Below are 22,153 nucleotides of genomic sequence, written 5' to 3' on the forward strand. Positions count from 1 at the left end.
GTCTAACTGGAAAAATGACATGTTCACGTTAGACTAAAACGACAGAAGAAAGGCTAAGCATTATATTCATGGCTTATAAATACTTTATCAAAAATGACTAATAAATAAACATATAATAAATAGCGCGCTAAACTCACACAGACACACGCGCACATACACACAAAAATATGTATATATATATTTATATAGTTACGTACTTAAATATATTAAAATGATATATAGCTGTGAAATCTAAAATACCTTTTAAAAGCTGATGACCTCATTAGCATACAGGTTAAACATCCAAAGAAACGAATACTGAAAGATTTTAAGAGACAAGACACGACGTTAAATTAAACCATTGTCTACAGCACTCATACATTAGGTAATAAATATATCAAGTATATATGGAGAGCCTATCTACCCTGTCTAGTAGACGTTTGGCCAAAGAATAAGTTATCAGTTTGGTAGCGATCACTTTCCTCTCGCAGGGAGAAAGCTAAGACTAAACAAATTACTTAAAATTATTCACTTACAGAAACACATCCTTCTGTAAGTCTGGCTACATGCACTCAATCGGAGAAGACAAACACATAAACAGATTGGGTGCATGCACACAACTAGTTAAAGATGTCATAATGGCTATTATAAAAATACCGAAAAAATAAAAGATGAAGAATGTTTTATAATTTCATCAAAAAATCAAATAAACACTTTAAAAAGGAAGGAATTTAATGTTCAAATAAAAATACAAGGAACTTAAAAGAAAACAAAAAACAATGATATAAATAAAAACAAAAAGCAAATCATATAAGGAAAAGAAAACATGCAAAATAAAATAAAATAAAATAAATATTCTTATATGTATAAAAATAAAAATAAACACAAAATAAAATTGTTAGAAAACCAGTGGAAGTTAAATGATATTAAGTAGCTCTACTTAGTTACACTAGCAAAGTTTTCTAGACTAGATAAAAAACATAGATACATCGTATAATGTACATGAGGTGTTAAATAGAATTGAAATAAATAGTGATAAATTATTCCCCTTAGGGCACTCAATACACATTTAAGTAATCATTTTGATAAAAACGAGATCTTAGACGAGATTGTGATGGTTAAGTAAAAATGATCACCAAAGAAGTGTGACATACAAAACAGCAGAAAGATCAATGCCTTAAGTACTAGCCATTGTAAAATAGCACACAGGTGAGTGGAAATGCACTCCTAATAGAAAGATGCCGGTAGCAATGCCTAAAATGATTTTGTTGTTTATGAGCCGTACTGTCTGATGCTTGTCGTACAAGAGTTGAACGCCAAAGTCTGCAGCATTCTGCCAAGGCATAGACATGTGTGTGTGTGTGTGTGCTACCGAGGGAGAACAAGACAGTCCCACAAGTTCCTGCACACTGTCGTCCGAGGTAGGCGAAACTTAAGACTTACACTTGTTGGTCTTGAAAGACACCTGCAGGACTCGGTTTCCCAAGGTATAGCCGTTGAGACTCTGTATAGCTACCAGTGCTTCGTCGTAGTTGGTCATGGTGACAAATCCAAATCCTTTACACTTGTTGGTTTGAAGGTCCCGGATTACTTTGACGCTCTGAACAGCTCCAAAAGGACCAAACAGCTGCCAAAGAAGGTTCTCTTCAGTGTCTGGAGCCAAATTATAAACGAAAATGCACCATCCAGAACCGTTGATAGCGGTCCCTGCGAGAAGAGGATTAGCTAGAAGATCTCCGGCTAGTGGTGAATACCTGAATGAGATTAAAAAAAAAAAAAAAACATGAGGAAGATATAAAAATATTTGTGTACTGGTGTACAAATAATGATCTGCAGAAATTTAACTTAAGCTATAGGAAATAATGCGCTATACACTTACTGGCATGAAACACGTATCCTACCCTTGTACATGTATTTATAAAATATTGGCTTAACTTAACCGCTATACTCAACAATATACTGGGGAAAACAGGATTACGTTCCCTGACATTATACGTTATTATTACCATAATGTTTAAGAGTATTTCTTGCTTTTAAAATTATTATAAAATTACACAGGCCTGCAAAATTCGAGTCATGAAAAGTTGTCTGGAAACTATTAATTGTTTCTGATTTATTTTTGACCGCTGATTTCAAATCTCTCTCTTCCATTTTTCTCTATCACGTAACGATTTTTCACAAAATGGATCTCAATATTACAGTAAAATAGCTTTAAAACGCATTATATTAAGAAAAATAACAGTGTTTAAAATTTTCCGTAAACATTTTTGGAATGAAAGTATTGGAAAAAATGTTTAATTAAAGTTATTAAAGATTAATCTTTAGTACATACTTTATATTTACAATCTTTCTCCTTTAAAGCTTCTTTTTGAACTTTTTCTGTGAAATTCTTTTCCCGGGTCATCTCTGTGAAACATCCAGCAGTAGTCAGCCGTTTACATTCCACCTGCCCTGATACCTCCTTTCATCTCCTTGATGTCTTGGTGGAATTGCTCTCCTTGCTCTTCGCTGACAGTTCCCAGGTTCTCAGTAAAGTAATATAATGAGAGTTGAGAAAGTGCACTTTTAAGCTCATGGAGCATCCCAAATCCTTGAATTTGTTTAGCATGTCTTCCACAATCATTTTATAGTTGGGGTCCTTGTGATTTCCTAAAAATTTGGTCAGCACCTCTTTCAAAGCTTTCTACTCTTCTTTTTCAACAGTTGCCATATTTTCTACAAACAGTTTATCCTTCAGAAGCTTCCTGATGTCCGGACCGATAAAAATATCTTTCTTTCAATTTTGCTGTAGATAATCCGAAATTTGGCCCAGATGAATTTAAATCACTCTCCTTCTTTCGACAAAGCCTTGACAAATTGCTTCATCAATCCCAGCTTTATGTGAAGCGGGGGTAAAAGGATTTTTTCCCGAGCATCCGAAGTTTCGTGTAACACATTTTTACTTCCAGATTCTAATGTGACTCTTTCTGGCCATTCCATTTTGATATCCAATGTTGCTCTCGATCTCGGCTGTACCACTCGCACAAAAAGCACAGGTATTTGGTGTATCCTCTTTGTTGTCCCAAAATCATAGATATGACTTTAAGATCGCCGCAAACTGTCCATCCATGATCATTGTACTTAAGTTTTTGCTGAGAATGAAGGCTAAACTTTCGTATCGTTCTTTCAAATGCACGGAATGTGCTACTTGTACTGAAGCATACGTATTGTAATTATAGAGAAGCGCATCTTCGCGGCTTCTTTTTGAGGAATCGATAAATAACCTCCAATCGATGACTTCATAGTTTACGTTGAATTTGCTTATCAGTCCGGGAATGTCGCTACAGTAAACTAAATCACCTTCCTCTGAAAAGTAAGGAAGAAAATCTCTTTCTCTATATCTAAACCATGAGAAAGAATTGCCAGGGGCTAACAAATTCTTTTCGTTTAGTCTCGAGCCCAGCAGTTCTGTAGATTCCTTAGGATGACCAAAATCTCTAACCAAGTCGTTTAAATCGGTCTGTAAAAAAACGTTCAGGTGAAAACTTTCAGAAATATGATACCCTTAGTAGTCAACGACTAAAGTTCAACTAAAGAATCACACAAGAAAATGTGTCTGTGACAACAGGAAAGTCATCCGTTATCTCGGCGAATCAGATTCAAAGTAGCCGCCTGAACTTTTATCTGCATTCCTCCCTCTCTCTCTCCTATCTTAAGAATGAGAAGTTTCGTGGAAATTTCTTTATTTACCATAAAAAGGCACTTCAAAAAAGCACTTATACAACTAATTAGCTGTAAATAAAGGATAATGAAAATAAATACAAATGCGCTGAATTTAAATCCAAATACTACTAATAAAAACGATAAAATTAGGAATTGGGTAAAATTGGTGGGTGATGGAATTTTTTTTACTATTTTTTCTGAACAGCAGCTAAAAATCTATAAGAATCGATTATTACTTCTCAGACAACTTTTCCATCTCAGGCCTATGTTATTAATGATTTTGAGACTAGTTGTATAAATCAAGAAAATGCAAACGGTATAAGTAATTCGAAAGGCACGATAAGGATGATTCCTCATATTTTGTACTTCCACTTAGGTACCCCACCAACCGACAGAGACGACTTTTGGCAGCGGTCACGGTATATGGATCTCACCGTCCCGCATTATTATTGGCGGCATCAGTTCTAATCTCGTGTAGAATGTAAAGAGCCTTTATATGTTATTTTTAACTGAACGTGAGTTAGGTTAGCGTTCTCATGTGCAAGGGTTTGTATAATGAGAACTCTTCGAAATTCGGAAAATAATACAGACAAACTAAACAACTGACATAATACACTAGTAACTTTAGCAGTAATTTCAAACAAAAACAAATGACCTTGTCATCTGACTTCACTGCATCCAGAACCGACAGCGCTCATATATTTATTTTATTTTAATTTTTTTCAACCCCACACATGAGAGATTGCAAAACCTATAACATAACAGCGTTGCATGCGATGAATAGCTAAGATTAGTCGGTATGCACTATGCACTAGATGTAAGTAGTTAGCATTTTTGAAAAATGTTTTCTGTTATCCTAACCATCTCCAAGAATTCCCCTTATAATTTTATTATTGTTTTTATGGAATTCTTTATGCTCATAAAATGTCTAGTTTTTCTTTTATTTATTTGATTTATCTATTATTATTTTTTTGTTAAGTCCTGAACCATCTTAGTTATACTGTATGTTCGTCTATGGAATTCAAGTCTTTAGCTATATCTGATATTGAGCCGACTATACTTAGTTTTTTCTGCTGCATTACATGGGATATTTGTCTGATTGCTAAGTAATACCGCTGTTATTATTCAGACTTTTTTTTTTGGTTTTAGTTTTAATTTTACAATTGATACGTTTCTTTCCATTACATTTTCCCGGAGTGATGTATTTGTTAAAAAACAATGTATTATGTTATTCCGTAATTAACTCCTTAATTACCGAATAACATAATATTATAATATAAAATTGGTGGCCTGGTTGGCCAAGTGGTTAACATATTTGCTCTCTACCTAACATACTGCAGGTTCGATTCCCACTGCGAACGCGAAATTTTTGATTGTCTTCAGGTAAGAGACCCACGTCCTGCTTATTGGAGACTTAAAAGTTCTGTGTTTAGTCTTTAGAACGGGATTTCGGCGCCAGGAAAGAAAATTAATAAAAATACAAAAAAAAATATAACAATTAATAAAATTGTTATAATTCCTTTGATATTGAAAGATATTGATATTGATAAGAAAAAAAATCTGAAGTTTATCCACGGTACTAATGTACTATAGGTTTACAACCTTTCTCAGGTATAAGTCACATAAAAATATTAGAATAGGTATATTTCATGTTGACTCACCTAGTTATATGCGGACACATCCAGCGTAATTTGAGAAGAGCAATATTACTTCTCAAATTTTTTTTATAAATATCTTGCCTTAATTATTAGACTTTGAGCACATCGCATATCGTTCTAAAAACGATACACTTTTTTAATAGTTAATTAATGCAGTCTTAGATGGATTGCCATTACGTAAATGTTTTATAGTAATCCCACGCATGAGGGGAGGTTTATCCTATGGCACCCTAGTACTGTGGATAAGAAGGAAGTGAAGGTGAAAGAAGAAACATGTTAAAACTGGATATGATGACCTGTGGGTTATATTCTTTTGGAAAGAGAGGAGGGAGTGGCGGTTCAAGGACAGTAGAAGAAGAAATGAATGAATAAGAAAAAATAGCTATGCAAGTTTAGCGTTGATGTATGAGATGTTGAATAACAGAAGAAATTTGAAATTAGCATGCAACCTCAATAATAATAATAATAATAATAATAATAATAATAATAATAATAATAATAATAATAATAATAATTGATACATAACATAAAATGGATTTAACTTGCGTATATATTTTTATTAGTATAAAATTTTCTCCCAAGTGTTAAGGGCATCTTCAGTATGATTTTCAAATTAAACAACAAGAACAGAAAGCTGTTAAATGCCTATTAAAGATGCCCACACCATTAAGTATTTGATTTCAATTTCTATCTAAAACAAGTAGCTTAGGAATGATCTAACGAGTGTCGAATTTTACATTTCTTACTTCCTGTACACGGTATAGCATTTGAATATTGTGCATAATACTGGAAATGAATATATCGATTTATTGCTACGAAAAAATAACAGCAATTCAACAGCAAAGTTCTCAGGAAGTAGATTCCTTCCTTGATCATCTTTTCAGAGTTAGCTTTAAAACACTCACTGATTACCATGTGTCTTGCTATCTTTTTTACTATTCTAGATGCTTCGAATTCCATCGAGGACGCGAGGAAATTTCATATGGGCTTTTCAACGGGATAACTTAAGTTATCCCGTTTCATAATGAGGTAGCATGGTTTTCCTTCGAGAAACTGTAAGTTTTAATCGGAAGGAATAGAAGCAGTTAAGAAATATAATACTTGTTAATATTATACTTGTTTTGTAATTAAATAACTGACTTTTTTTTGTTTTGAACACTAAGAGTAAGCCCTTTCAGTAAGGCCTTTGAGTAAATCATTTATATCAGATATTTAGCCGCATCGAAGTGGAGTGTGAGTATGCTGTGCAGTATATATTTAAGACTTCGAAAATAGCATGAAGTAATTTGAAATACCGATAGTGTGGGAGAATGAACAGCATCGCCTGGCGGATGACATCTGCAACCACCATGCTCTGGATTTGAATCCCACTGTGGCATTTATGATTGTGGAAGTCTTTAGGTGCTTTATTGATTTTTTTTATCACCCAGTGTGAAACCACCTTGTTTATCGGATGTTTACCTGAATTTGCTTGAAAAACACTCGGGGGTTGTTTGAAAGGTTTGGTAAAAAATAAGTTAAACACATTTAAAAAAAATCACCTTTATTTCTCAACATAGTTACCATCGAGGTCTACACATTTGGTCTAGCGTGTTTCCAGTTTTTTCATCCCATCTAAAAAAGTAGGATTTGTCAAATTGTGATTGTGCAAAATAGTCATTGACAGCCTTGATGACATCCTCGTTCGAAGAAACTTTTTTTCCCATCGAGCCAAATTTTTAAGTTTGGGAACAAGAAGAAGCCAAACGGACGGGGCAAATTTCGGAGAATACGGTGGATCTGGAACCAATTCGAATCTAAATTCGTGCAATTTTGCCATTGCGACGGCCGATGTGTGGACGGAGCATTGTCTTGATGAAAGAGCACTTTCTTGTGCTCAAATCTTGGCCATTCTTTCTTCAGTTCTTCTTTTAAACGATCCATCTATTATGCATCATTGTTGGATACAAAAACTCCTGTTATTGTCTTACCTTTTTCCAAATAGTCTATCATGATAATTCTTTGGGAATCCCTAAAAAAAGTGGCCATCACCTTCCCAGCTGACAAAACGGTCTTCGCTGTTTTGTTTTTTCTTTTTCAGTGCTCTTTCAAGCTAGAGCAAGCTATGAATAACAGCTTTTGTTCCTGCAGTGCATGTGCTGTCAAGACACATGGATATGCTTTACACAATTGTTTCTGGAAAATTCTACGGAGGATTCTACATTTCTATCCATTCAAGATAACCCCTGACACAGGACTTTGAAAGTCGACTGATATTCGTTTTGACACTCCTTGCTCGAGTGGAGTGGGACGCTGCGTGGCCATGGTTGAATTTAATATACTGAATTTACATATACATTCAGTACATCATACAGTGCCTCTGGTGGTCCAGTTTAGAACTAGATTTTTTTCTCTCTCAGATACCGCTTCCACGTGATGCACGATGCATTCGTGTAATGTTTCGCAGCATTTGGATTGGGTGGTGCTCCACAAACAGTGTGGAGCACCCTGTATTACAGACGGATTCTACATAGTAAGATTTATGATATCGAGAAAATTTCTTTTTAAATAGATCCTAAGCAGTGATAATGTTAAGAATATTATATTTCGCTTGTATCCAAGCGAAATATGTTCTAGGTTAGAGCCAATATATCACACTACACTACACCAGCTGATATCTCGAATTTTCTAATTAATGTGCATTCTAACTATCAATGTATCTATGTACGCTATAATGAGCTGCAAATACAGCACATCCTATTAAATACTTTAAAATTTAGACAATATAATTGCCTAAGAGTGGGTGTGATAATTAATATTCTTAAAATTTGAGGATATGCTTAAATTTGATAATCAGTAAGTAAACATTGAACAATATACTTACTTCTGCAGAAAAGCGGGTATGAAGTATGTAATGTCCTCAAAAATAAAAAAAGATAAAAAAATCACAAGAAACGAAATAACACATAAAACGCTTATCTGAACCCAAAAACGTTAATAGTCTACCTCTCTTAATCTGAAACTAAGCTGACGTAAATTAGTATAGGGTCTTGAATAGAGAGTGCTTAAACGTGTTTAAGAATATTGAAAGAATAAGAGTATACATTTAGAAATTAACTAATAGCATCATTATATAACATTATATAACAGTCTCTTATTCTGTGTATGTTTTTATTCCCTGCATGTTAATGCTGTTTGTCAATACCTTTTTCTGTGTACTGCGCTATTTATGCTCTGTATATATTGATATGTTTAATATACTGTATATATTTTGTAAACCATTTGAATTTGTGTTATTGACTTGTATATAATGTCTTTTGTTGTATACCTTTAAAAATAACTTTAAAATTTTTAGAAGGTAAAAAAAAAGCCAATAAATGGGTTTCGACACTGATAAAATGAATTGCCAGCTGTCACCAGTAAATTATTCTGTCCACTAAATTCATTTAGTGAACTAAATTTGTCCACTAAATTTTTTCTTAACTATTATTCGTTTTCTGACGCAAAATCTATGTAGTACTTTGTTATTTCTTCTTTTCTAACTCTAGCATTTATATGACCATCATACCAAGAGAACAGGGTATCTATCCGAAAAATATTCTTTTTGACTCCATTCCAGATTCATTCGTTGGTGAATACAATCCCACAGTTATCATATCTCTTTTGCCGAATAATTTCTAATCAATAGTTATAACTCTCAGTAAGAAAATTCCACCTGCTTTCAGACATTTCAATAAGACATTTTAATTCCTGTTCTGAAACATCCAATATTGAGATACCTGCCATAACAGGTTTATCCCTGGCTGCACAGATCCAAAGGCAACAAACTTTTCTACGTATAATAAAGAAGATTGTTTTAGGCTGCTGTCATTTTTTTTTGTTTTCGTTAATACTGCCCCATTTATTTTGTGGCTTATTCTCAGAAATGAGTCAAATATATACAGTAACATCAAATATCGGCAACAATTCTTTTCTATTTTTTGGTAGTAATTTCATTAGTTTTTCGATTAGTGGTCAGCTAGTTTACTCCAACAATCCCAATCCTCGAGAACTAAAGCAGCATCTAACTAGAATTGAACGTGAGATGCAGTGCACCAGCTGCTGTCGCTAGAGGCGCTTTCATCAAATAATCAGTTGCATACACACCATCGATGCGGACTACAATTTAAAAGAATCATTCAGTCATAGGTATACATTTCTGTGTAACATTTCTTAAATGCATGCTAGTTATATATTATTATATTTCTATGTTACCATAGATTATATATATTTGGTTATTTATCGTTACTTCGTAAATCTTGATGAGCTTCATATAAATGAAATTGACTTTGAGAGCTGAATAATTTGTACCATCCGAATAGCGCCTATAAATATTAGATCGCTAAAACGATTAATTGTGTTTTGTTTTTGTTGTCATTTAGTATTATGGCAGAAGCGACTAAGGCTATGAGGCCAGCACATATGCTTGTAAATTGCTTGTTCTTCTAGAGATTGCCTATTTTGCGACATGAAAAAACGGTGTTCCGGTGTATATAATCAGTATGACACTGATTATATACACTATCTACCAATAATTGTCCGGACACTTTAGCAATTTACAATTGATACCAGCAGGCAACCTTAATATCGGATATGTCCACCTTTGTCTTTGATCACCTCTTGCACCCTTTGAGGGAGATTTTCCACCAATGTTCGGCAGACATTAGCGGAATTTGTCTCCATTCCTCCATCAAAGCAGCACTGAGTTCAGCGACAGATCAAGGACGCGCTGCTCTGAACCTCAATCGCAGCTCCAGTTCCCACAGGTTTCGATGGGAGGTCTGGACTCTGCGCAGGCCAGGGCAGTCGTTTAACACTTATTTCTTCATAATCATTCCATAACAGCTGCAACTTTGTGGCATGGGGTTTTGTCGTCTTGATAGTAACACGGGTCTGTTCCATAAAAGCTCCACATTGTAGGCAGCACCTGATTATCCAGAATATCAAGGTACTGAGCTGCTTTCATGGAACCACGGACAAAAACAAATGGTCCCACTCCAAACCAACTGAATGCGTCCCACACCATTACTCCTCCACCACCAAACTTTACTGTGGATATACACACACACACTGTGGTAGCAAGCGTTCACCAGGCTGCCTCCACATACACAAGCTGCCATCACACTGGAAACTGGCGAAGCTTCATTTATCACTACAGAGTACCGTTTTGCACTGGTCAGCTGTCTAGTTTGCACGCTCTTTGCACCAGGCCAGACGAGCCTCCTTGTTCGTTGTTGTGATGTTCGGCTTGTGTGCCGCTGCTCTTCCGCATAAACCCAGTAAATGGAGTTCTTTTCGTACATTATTAGTGCTCACTATAGCGTTATTGGCGCTCTGCAACTCATCATGGTCTGTGCCGATTGTGGCCGATTTTTGAGTGCTACCCGTTTTAACACCCTCCTGTTCCTGTCAGTCATATTCGTTGGCGGCCGCCCTGAGTGTTTTACTGCACTAGTGATGCCAAAACATATCCACTTGTTGATCGCATCGCCAACCGTTGATTTTGGATGCTCCAGTTGAGCGGCAATGCCACGTATGGATATGCCATGAATATGACAGCCCACGATGACACCTCTCTCGAAGTCACTGAGTTCACGTCGTGTTGCCATACCATTTGTATTCAACTGCTACGATAAAAGATTGCCTCTAGTATCTGTATACCGGTATTTATGTTATTAACAAACCTGGAATGTTCCATAACTTCAAATAACAGGGGTGTTATTGGTAGATTGTGTATATCTGTTCGTTTTATTTGTTGATTATTATTACAGTTATTTGGTGTGGTAATGAAATGGTCCGTATCAAATATGTTATTTTCTTTGTTTTATATTTGCGAAGATTTCTAGTTTATCGAATCATATGATATAAAAACGAAATGTCTTTTATACGTCATACGTTATACGTTATACGTATAAAAGTTCTTGAAAGTGTCTCAGTAAAAAGGCTTTTCTTGTTCTGAGATACAGATTTTTATTTTTATATATAGGTCATATGTTTAATCACTTTTTGGAAATGATAAACTCGACAGTTCCCTAAAAGTAAGAACCAACTTTATGGAAGGGGAGGCAAGATTTTTTTTTTTTTTTTCATACAAAATGATAAACTATCAAGGTGAGTTGGCAGTTGTTCACTCTTGTCATGACATTAGTTGTCTTGACATAATTGTAAACTGCGAGGTCAACCAACTTAAGGGAAATTTTTATCGAATCACAACGATACTGGCAGTACCTCTTAGCCAGTATCGTAACGAGTAACTAACTAGTCTTATTATAGAATCATTAAGGCCAAAATTCAAACAACTACAATTTTGATTTTCTAAGTTGAAAAATTAATTATTGAAATGTCACATTTATTCTACAAAGGTATTCAACTGGTTACTACCTATAAAATCTGTACACCGATCTCATTCAAGTGATATCAGACCAGCTTATAATAATCTGGTCTGTAATTATAATAAAAAACTCCGGATTATAATAAAAAATTCCGCACGGTTGGCCTAGTGACACTATGCGCTTCGCAACCATATGCCTGGGAAAGGAGTGTCCTGAGGTCGATTCCCGTCGCTGACGTGAGGAGCTTAAGGATCTTTCTCAGACACAGCCAAGTTAGTCGGTCTTGGGAGTGGACTGCACGGTTTTTCTCCCCAGTTTATCTGGGGTTTTTCCTCCCGCAAGCAGGCAAACCGGCCCCGTGAACACACGCAGCTGCATCCATAGAATATACCGGGAAGCATAGGGCTAGTCACCTTATCCTCGGGGTGGGTACGACTTAGAAGGGCTTAAGATAGCTCTGTAACAGGCCAGTAAGCCTAACACGTAGAAAGGAAAAGAAGAAGAAGAAGAAGAGAATTATAATAATGATAGCAATGAAAGAACCAAAATAGTGAAAATACCAAAAACTGTAGTTGTTCTCCTCCGCCGAACACCTCTTCAGGTTGCACCGTTCATTCAAATTTGGAATCTAGTTGTTTCTTGCAATTGTCCTCAGAAATCCAGTCCAATCGGACAGATATGAAGAAATGCAAGGGATGGGGGACAGCAGAGGTCGCATCATTCAACTAATTTTGACCTAATATGGATACAATTGTATATATGCTGTTTAAAATCTATAAATTTTACAAACTAAAACAAAACAGAGTGCCGAGTGGTAAAGAATGGAGAAGGAAGGAGAAAATAAAACGTTTCTTCTCCCTTCTTGAAGATACCGCCATCAGTCAACCGATTTCGGCAATTTATTCCTATATTATTTTAACTATTTCAGTTAAAAAAAAATAAGTAATATTTCACAAAAACATTTCATATGTGAAAAGATGATTTCATTCCAGTAGTAGGCTAGCTGCAATTCAAAATCAACTGGTTTACTAGCGTTATTTTAGTTTAATAAGAATAATATCTTTAAAGTAGGAGCTTCTGAATTCCAGCTGACTTCCTGCTTTCTCAGTAACTGGCTATCTTTTTTTTTTTTTTTTTGCGCGTGATCTTTTCTAGGCGATTTTAATATAGAATGCTTTAATAGTAAACATTACCTGATGTTGATCTGGACATGCTGTTGATAACTTTCGTCATGCATTTTATAACATACTTTTTTCATCTAATAGAACGCCTTATTAAATTTCGAATATTGAATGTTTAACTGGTACCGCTTTTCTGAAATTGTTTCATGCGATATTACAGCAGTTTAGTTATAGACTGTAGTACCAAACGTACTGGTATCTTCAAAACAAGCGTACTTTCTAAGATGAAGTTAAAGTCCAGAGATTTACGAGATATACAGTGATATACATTGTTCGCCACATGAATTATATTCTTGCCTCTTGGACGTATTTTTAAATTAACTCCTATGCAGTCCTATTGACAAGTTCCGATAGGACGTCGATGTCCTAATATATGAATTGCATGACGTTTTCTAAGCAACGCGGTAAATATACCGTTGTATCTGAAAATGGTCGATTTGAAAACGAGCTTAAGGGGTCATTTCGGAGAACCCCATACCTGGAAATCGGCGACAGGGGAATATACCTGAAGCGACTGGCTGGGTGGTGGATAGGGCCTGGAAAACGACGCTGGGGAGAGAGATAAGCCGCCAAAGGAGGTATAGCCTTTGCGTTGTTGCTTGGATTGTTGGCGAACTTCACTGTTATAGGTTCTGTAGCGCCATCTGGAATGGTATTGTGCAGGTGTTTGATAGCTCGTTCTGCTTCAATGCGTTGGTCGAACCTGACGAATCCGACACCTTTGGAAAGTCCTGAAAAATATATAAAAATATTATTTTTAAAAATATTATTTATTAAAGTATTATTTATTATATACTGTCGGTATATATATATAACAGTATTTATATAACAGTGACAGTGACAATAACAGTGACACTGCTACTCAAATTAATCCCATCAAAAAAGTCACATCACAACCAGCCACAACACAACATACCAACCATACCAGAATCTTTCACTAAAAAATCACTTTCACATCCACTTTACTAACATCGGTGGCACCAACATGAATGACGTCCACGATCACTTGCAATCTTCCAGACCAGACATCTTATTTCCTACAGAAACTCAGATCGCAGCTACATCTTCTGCCATCCATCTCCAATGCACAAACTGCACATTTCACGATTCTTTTAACCACAAGAGTAGCACCTGTGCCTTTGTGTAATCATATATAGCCTATCAGAGAATGGATAATTTAGAATCCTCTGCTTTTGACCTTCTGTTGTTGCTCAAGATTTCCTTGTCCCATTTAATAACTTTCATTTGTTACATTTACCAGTCTCCAATATTCACTAATATTCACTCAGATCTCTTAACATTCCTTTCCATGAACTTGACTATCTGCAATCCAGCTATCCAAATAGTGAAGTCATCATCCTGGGCGACCTCAATGTCCACAATTCTAACTGGCTCCCATACTCCAATATCACCTACCAAGCAGGACGATTAGCAGAAGTCTTGGCTACAAGTAATGACCTAACAAAAATTGTACATCTACCTACTCGAACTTGATATTCCTGTTCACTCTTCAAATACTCTGGATCTCTTTTTGACCAGTTTTCCTTCCAGATACACCGTAGAAGTCATTTCTTCTATTGGCAACTCAGATCACAATGTCACACGTCTCCTCTCAGAACGCCTCTGCTAGAACTATTCCCGAACTCGCATACTCTGGGAATAGTTGGAGGAGGGGCGAACCAATTGGAATGTCCTCCATCCATAATTTCTGCTCCTTTCCTTCGTCTGTCTATTGCTTCCACTCACCTGACCTTCATTCCATTCACCCTGCCTCATCCCCCATTTAACCTATAATCGATATCCACTTTCCAAGGAATGGTTCAACCGAAAATGTGTCAATGCAAAGAAAGGAAAAAATTTATCTTACCGCATGTGGCTCGCACCAAGAACTCCAGCTTTATACTCTGCCTATACCAAAGCACGCAACATATGCAAATCCGTCATTCGTAGATCCAAATCCTATTTCATACTGCTTTCATACTGCTCTCCTGTACTTCCACCCCTGTCTCATCCCGATGGCACCACTGTTACTTCACCCAAAGATAAAGTCGACCTCCTGACATCTCTTTTCTTCATACTCCTACATAGATGACCAAGGTAAATTCCCTCCTACAAGACCGGAATCAAAGTACCGTATTCCTCTTGTAGTTTTTCAACAAAAAGTTATAAAAAAAAACTACTAAATAACTTGGATACTAAAAAGTCTTCTGATCCTGATGGCATCTTCCCAATCTTTCTAAAACAATGCGCTCCAGTGCGAACACCCGTCCTCCATCATCTCTATAATTTATTACACATATATGGTACTAATCCCAATGGATGGAAGCAATCTCATATCCATCCTATTCCCAAAAAGGGCGACAGAAGATAAAAGTCTACTGTCAAACTACAGACCAACTGTCATGACTTCTGTCCTCTCCAGAATAATGGAGAAAGTCATCAATAGCCAACTTCTCCGCTATTTAGAGGCACCCGAATTAATCAGCGACCACAAGTACTGATTCGGCCACAGCTGTTCTTTTAATTTACACAACCGATAACTGGACACCTGCCATGGAAACGTTTGGAGAAATTTGTGCTGCTGCCCTTGGTATTTCCAAAGCTTTCGACCGTGTGTGGCATCGAGACCTACTAAACAAATTGGTATCCTTCGGTCTCTCTCTGCCACCTTCTGTAATTGGGTAGCCAGTTTTCTCTCTAGTGGTTCTCTGCGAGTCATGGTAGATGGCGCCCTCTAATCCCATCCGCAGCTTTGCAGACGATAATACTCTCCAGTCATCCTACTCATTTGACAATACCATATAGTACTCTGACATTCCAGGCTACAACATCATCTACAAATAGCGCCTTAAACATTGATCTATATACGATCCTTCAATTGGGCGAGGAAAACTTTGTTATGTTCAGTGCCACCAAAATACAGTCTTGTCTTTTTCTTGCAGAAAAGAGATCCCAGCTTACCCTCAGTAATACACAAATCACCAGACAAGATCAGATCTCTTTGCTTGAACTAACGTCTACCGCCAGTCTTCCTGGCATAAACACATCAGATCAGTAGCCTTCTCAGCGTCCAGGAAACTTGGCTTCTCTTTCGTTCAAGAGTCTATTTTACACCCAACCAACTCTTAATTATTAAAAAATCAGAAATCGGTCCATGTTTACTGCTCACGTGTTTGGGATGGTGAACCTAAAACATCCCTTAAAATCCTTAATGCCATCCAGAGGCATGCAGTTAGGCTCATAGATAATCCCTCTTTTACAGACTCACTTCAACCTCTATCTCACAGGTCCAGTGTTTCAGCACTGTGTATTCTACAGGTACTTCCATGGTCGCTGTTACAGTGAACTGGCAACCATCATTCTTCCACTTTCTATTGCACCTGTTAATACAAGAGGTGCAAATGCTAAGGGTGGAACTTTATTGTGCCACTGCAAACACACCTAACCTGCTTCTATTCACTTCTTTTATTCTGTTTACTCTGTTCCAGAGTAAACGTATATGTTCCGTCCTCTGTTCCAGAGGACGGAACATATTCGTTTTAGTATTTTGCTATAATGCTCTACCTCGAAGCTTCGATTTCTTTCTGAAACATTATTTTATTTGCTTCGTTCAGAAATAAGAATACTTTACCCTTCTTCATTTAACAAATGAATGGCATTCAGCTAAAACATGTTTTTATACTTTTATTTTTCCATTTTGTCTCGGCTACTCAAAGTAATCTCCCACCAGGAAGAGTGTACCTCATTCGTTGGAATGCCTTGATTAGCTTGTATGTATTTTAGTTCCCGTCCTCAACTTCCTCACGTACAATGTGAACAACAGTGCAGATCCCCGGAGAGACCCCATTGTGTGATAACTGTGTGTCAACAGTCTTTACCTTTGTTTATGTCCCTTCCGGTCTCGTGTGACATTAGAGACAGAACTGCAATGCAGTTCTGTCTCTAATGTCAATATGAACACCTTTTTTGCTGTTTTTGTAGGTCACAACATATATATATATATATATATATATATTATGTATTTTTTTATTATGATTATGTATATTTAAAAAAATACATAATCAGAAAATCCTGCTATAGAGGCAGAAAATGGAATTTTTTCAAATAACCTCACGCCTCCAATAAGCAGGGCGGTCTCACACTGGCAGATGAAATTCATCTCCCACCAATCACAAAAATTCATGTACAATGCTAGATTCGAACCCACAGGCTGTTGGTTGGAGAGCGGGTACGCTAAACACTCGACCAACTAGGGCTGATTAGAGTTTCGTGATTCCTTTTTGATTTGGTGCTAACGAAATATCTGTTTGCTGTCTCTAATTCATCTACTGTATATATCTTACGAAAGTTTCACATTTTTCTATTAGATTTCTGATGAAAAAAAAATTCCAGAGCCTTAACTATAAGTTATTTTGCTTATTTAAGTAGTTCTAATACAACTTTGTTTAATTAACAAATGAGCTCTTAATTTAATACTTACAAGGATATTAATATCATGATATAAACCTGGAGAGTAATGCATTTGAGCGTAGTTTTTCTACTGATATTTAATGTATAATATTTTTCTATAATGTGCAATTATTTCTAATGATTGCACTTATTTTCTAATGTATGATACTTATTTTGTATAATATGTAATGTAATGTAATAGTTTCTGTATATACACATGCCAGCCACTGAATTAGAAACCTTTATACGTCACTTGCGCAGAGTATATGCAAAATACTTGGTCATGTACATCATCATCACGTGTTCTTGGCAACTATTTAAGAATGCTGCTGGTCAGTAATCGTCAACAGTGTTGATTGCAGTGGGAAAAATAAAGGAGGTTCTTTCGGATTTCAATTAATGGCTTGCTGTGAATGCCCGTCTGGCAAGAGTCAAGATTTTGAAAACAGCAGAGCTGACTGCTTTCTCAAAGGATGAGATATCCCGAGTCTTTAACTGTGGCTCCAAGAAAGTCTGTTAGGAACGAGATCACCATCGTCTGAGAAAGCTTCTACGGACAAATAGAACTTCCTGTGTGTAGCAATTGACCAAAGTATTTAATGAAAACTGTTCCCAACCCATATCTCACCGAACTATGCGCAGGGCACTGAAGAGGTTCGGTATTGGCAGTCGCATGACTACGAAAACCACTGATTTCTGCAAATTTTCTAATTCAGTGGCCGGTATGTGCACTTAATCAGCATCAATTCTTAATTCATCATTCTTATTTGCCTTAATTCGTTTACTTATAATCCTGATTAACACAGCAAATGCGCGTCAAGTGAATTGATGTTTCATGAAGTTCAGCGAATATCTTACAAATGAATCTTGGATGGATAACATCGATTACTTAGATTTCATCTGTAAGATCATAACCCCAGCTGTACAATATTATGTCTGTAAATGCATGCAAGACTGAATGCACTCACTATTGAATTTTTTATTAAAATCTATCATTGCATAATGAAATCAAGTAAAATACGATGTGTTATTTTGTACTAAAATATTTTGATTTATTTTGTTAAGCATATACTACCGACGAAAGGTTGCAAACCTAACATATATCAGTACTGTTGGCAACAGTGTAAGAGTTAGATAATCGAAAATTCCGTGCTGTAAAGGGGAAACGTGGACCTTTACTCTGACACCCAAGTCGCTCCTAACGTTCAACAAGAGCTCGGTAGTAGTAGTGGCAGTATCGCACTGGAGGATGCTACTGTTCGGAAGTTGTTTCTTCAGTAATTTCGAAGAAATTACTGAAGAAACAACTACGATTTCATTGTATTAATATGTTTGTTAATTGCGTGTGTTCTGGGGATGAAAAATACAAGTTTCCGGACCTTTCATCTGAAGTCGGAATTCAATGCGAAACTGTTATTGTTAAAATAACTATATAAGTGTTTTAAGTGCATTTCGCAAAATATGAAAGTATCTGTTTAGATGTTTTTCTAACTGTCCGTTTGTACTGACCAACGCCGCTCTATAATTGGAAATAATTCATTGTAATGATATTTGGGATCTCTGATAATGTTTATCAAATCAAAATTTGATTTATGGACCATCATTAGTAGCACACTTTGTTAAAATGTTTCGAAACAATACAAATAATGCTTTACAAATGGTAATAAGTTATCAACTATATGTCCCCCTAAGAACAGATTTAGAACTTCATTGCTGCGATAAATTTAATGAAGTTGCTATACAAGAATGCTATTATGAAAACACCTGCTTAAAACAGTTTCAGGTCGTTTTCATATGGCAACGTATCTGCTCTGCTTTTTTAACTATCTTGAATATGCGCTAAGTACTGAAGTTCAAAGTGCACCTAATAGCATTCCTACAACTCCAGTTATTTTAAAGTTTAGTCTTGTTGTATACTGATTAAGATTGTCTTAAATTTATAATGCCAATATAAAACTTGCAAATTTGCCCTTCATTCATGTATAAATTCATGTTGTAAACTAGCTACATTCGTAGCTGAAAGTGGGAGTATTGCTACTATATAATTTTAAGCAGTAAATTTCGACAGTGATTTATTAATTTATTTATAATTTTTGCTTTCGATATATATATATATATATATATATATATATATATATATATATATATATATATATATATATATTTATCAGCCGTACATTTTGCGTGCAGATGACGACAATAAAAGTGATGTTTCACTAACCCGTCTCCTCATCACATTACAGATGTGTCAAGAAATAAGATAAGGTAACTGTAAGACCACTAGATCACTGTTATTCATTTATTTCATAGGCGAATTTCATTAAAAACAATGTATAGATAGATTTAATACAAGAAATGAACATAAAGAAACAAGTTTTCTGACTTCATTTAAAAAGAAAAAGAATAATGTGAATCCTGCCCACAATATGTTCTAAACCTATAGTATATTATCAGCATAATGGGCTAAGGGTTAACAGACATTAACAAGCGAGTTAATATCTGTTAACTCGCTTGTTAATGCGAGTTCGAACTTCGCAGTGGGTTCGAACTCGCAACCTGATAGTTGGAGAAAAAAAAAGAACTCTTTCCATTCTACCAACCAGACAAATAATAGTCTTAACTAACTTTAAAAGTTTAAAATCTATAGCTTAGGGTCACAACAATCTTAAATTCGGTCATAAGCTGTAACTTTTGGGATGTTAAGAAAAAATGATCCAAAAGAGCACCATTTTACGAGTATACCTTCCCAAAAGAAATTGTGTGTGTGTGTGTGTGTGTGTGTGTGTGTGTGTGTGTGTGTGTGTGTGTGTGTGTGTGTGTGTGTGTGTGTGTGTGTGTGTGTGTGTGTGTGTGTGTGTGTGTGTGTGTGTGTGTGTGTGTGTGTGTGTGTGTGTGTGTGTGTGTGTGTGTGTTTAATTTTTTAAGAAAATGTAAACAGGTAATTGTGTGATGTTTTAAAGAGAGAAATATTGGTACCTGTAATATTGTCGCATAGAATCCTAGAGGTGATGATGCGCCCGAATGGATTAAACAAATTCTCCAAATCTTGCTGCGTCATGGATTTTGGTAACCCACTAACATAAAGGTTAGCTCCCTTGATGGCTTCACTGCTTGGCCTAGCATAGGAAACCTAAATTAAGAAGAGAAAAACATAAATAATTTAATTAATAGTAGTTGAATTTCTTCGACAAGTTTCCAAATTTCAATCTACACACGCCATTGGGAAATATAAAATGATTTATTTGAAACACTTGGCTTCAGTTTATTATTATTATTATTATTATTATTATTATTATTTTGGGCAGCGCTTCAAGTTAGATTTCTTTAAACAACAGTGGTGGGGAAAGAATCTAGTGCCTCAGATGAAATGTTACCTGCAGGAATACAAGTTGGGCAATAAAGATAGGGATTTTCTAAACGTTTTAAGATTCTTCTAGGTAAAAGTTGGATGTCATCTCGCCGTATTTCAAGCACAGGTTTTTTAGATAATGAGATAAAAAAGAACCCTTTTTGAATCTACTGTTACTGATATTTCTTGCTTAATTTATTAATAAAATAAGGCACTTTTGCTTGACTTTTAAGAAAGTTATTATTTTGGATAATGCACAGCCGATGTTTTTACGTCTTTCAATAATCGCTATTCTACCACACACACACACACACACACACACACACACACACATACGGCACTTTTTTTCAAAATGCTTCACGCTTGCTCAATAAGGAAAGTGGAAGTATCACACCGAACAATGAAAACTATCTAGAGCAGAAAGGCAGTAACAAATATGTATGTTATGGGGAGATTCAACCACAGCCTGTTAGTTTGAAAAGAAAAAAAAGCGGATAAACTGTGCATTTAGTAACTAGGTCAAAGTAATGCAGGTAATTGTATTTATTACAAGTTGCAGAGAATAATCAATTAATGCGTAAAAATGAAATGGTTTTAACCGAAAGAGAAATACAAAGAATATTCACGAAATGAAACGATTCGACTATTGTTTTTTCTGTTTTAGCAGGACACGGGGAGGACAATAGAGAAGTGCGTAATAGCAGTAAACCATTGTAGGTGGCGGTGCAATAAAAAAAAGGGTGGGGTGCTAAGTCAAGTATATATAGGAGATTTACTTACACTATGGAAGCGCCTTCTTCAATTCTAATAGCTTTGGTACTGTAGTTTCGGGAAGCTATTTTTAGGATTTGTTCCAGTTTTAGGGTTTGCTCTCTCTCTCTCTCTCTCTCTCTCTCTCTCTGATTGCAATATTTAATGACCCTGTGATCTGCCTGCCTAATATCATAATTCTGGCAAAGAAGCGATAAGAAGTTGGGATTTAAATTAATAGCTGTTTTAAACATGTTAAAGTGATATAATATATATATATAGTCGATAATTCCTTATCGACAAAATCACCCTAAAATAAATTTAAAAAGTATTAACTGTATATTAAAATATTTACTATACACATTAGGAAGTGTTAGTATTTTTAATGCTTTTTATTTTATCGAAATCAATCTAATTAATAAATTAATTTTTTCAGTTACTTGTTTTAACTAAAATCATACCACTTTTTTTACTTTTTTCTTTCTTTTTTGTCTCTTATTTGATTCAGTAAATGAAATGAAACGAGTAATTTGTCATTTCGGTCATCTACATATTCAACAACAAAAAACTTATTTTCCATTAATTTATTAATGGAAGCCAAATTTTAATTACCTTAAAAGTTTAATTTACAAAAGGCTTTGTAAAATACTACTTGATGACCTGCATTTTTCAGCAATTACCTAAATAACTGACTACTTCACGCCAGTTTTTCCAAAAATAGTATTGCCTAGTAGG

At 35.6% G+C, this 22,153-nt stretch overlaps 1 protein-coding gene across 2 annotated transcripts in view; it reads right to left on the reverse strand.

Annotated features, from left to right (window-relative positions):
• Window positions 1–822: 822 nt before the first annotated feature.
• The window catches only part of LOC150108533 (ELAV-like protein 2), a 192,983-nt gene continuing 171,652 nt past the window's right edge, over window positions 823–22,153 (reverse strand). For both annotated transcript variants that reach the window (XM_090415961.1, XM_090415959.1), the window contains 3 exons: window positions 20,296–20,449; window positions 13,376–13,601; window positions 823–1,733 (listed from right to left, as the gene is read on the reverse strand). In XM_090415961.1, the coding sequence (XP_090272087.1) occupies window positions 1,412–1,733; window positions 13,376–13,601; window positions 20,296–20,449 (702 nt within the window). In that variant the 3' untranslated portion in view covers window positions 823–1,411. The remainder of the gene's footprint in view (window positions 1,734–13,375; window positions 13,602–20,295; window positions 20,450–22,153) is intronic.

The sequence above is a fragment of the Typopeltis vanoorti genome, chromosome 3, assembly GCF_054136105.1.
Source record: "Typopeltis vanoorti isolate ZY-2024b chromosome 3, IOZ_Tvanoo_1.0, whole genome shotgun sequence".
NCBI lineage: Eukaryota > Metazoa > Arthropoda > Arachnida > Uropygi > Thelyphonidae > Typopeltis > Typopeltis vanoorti.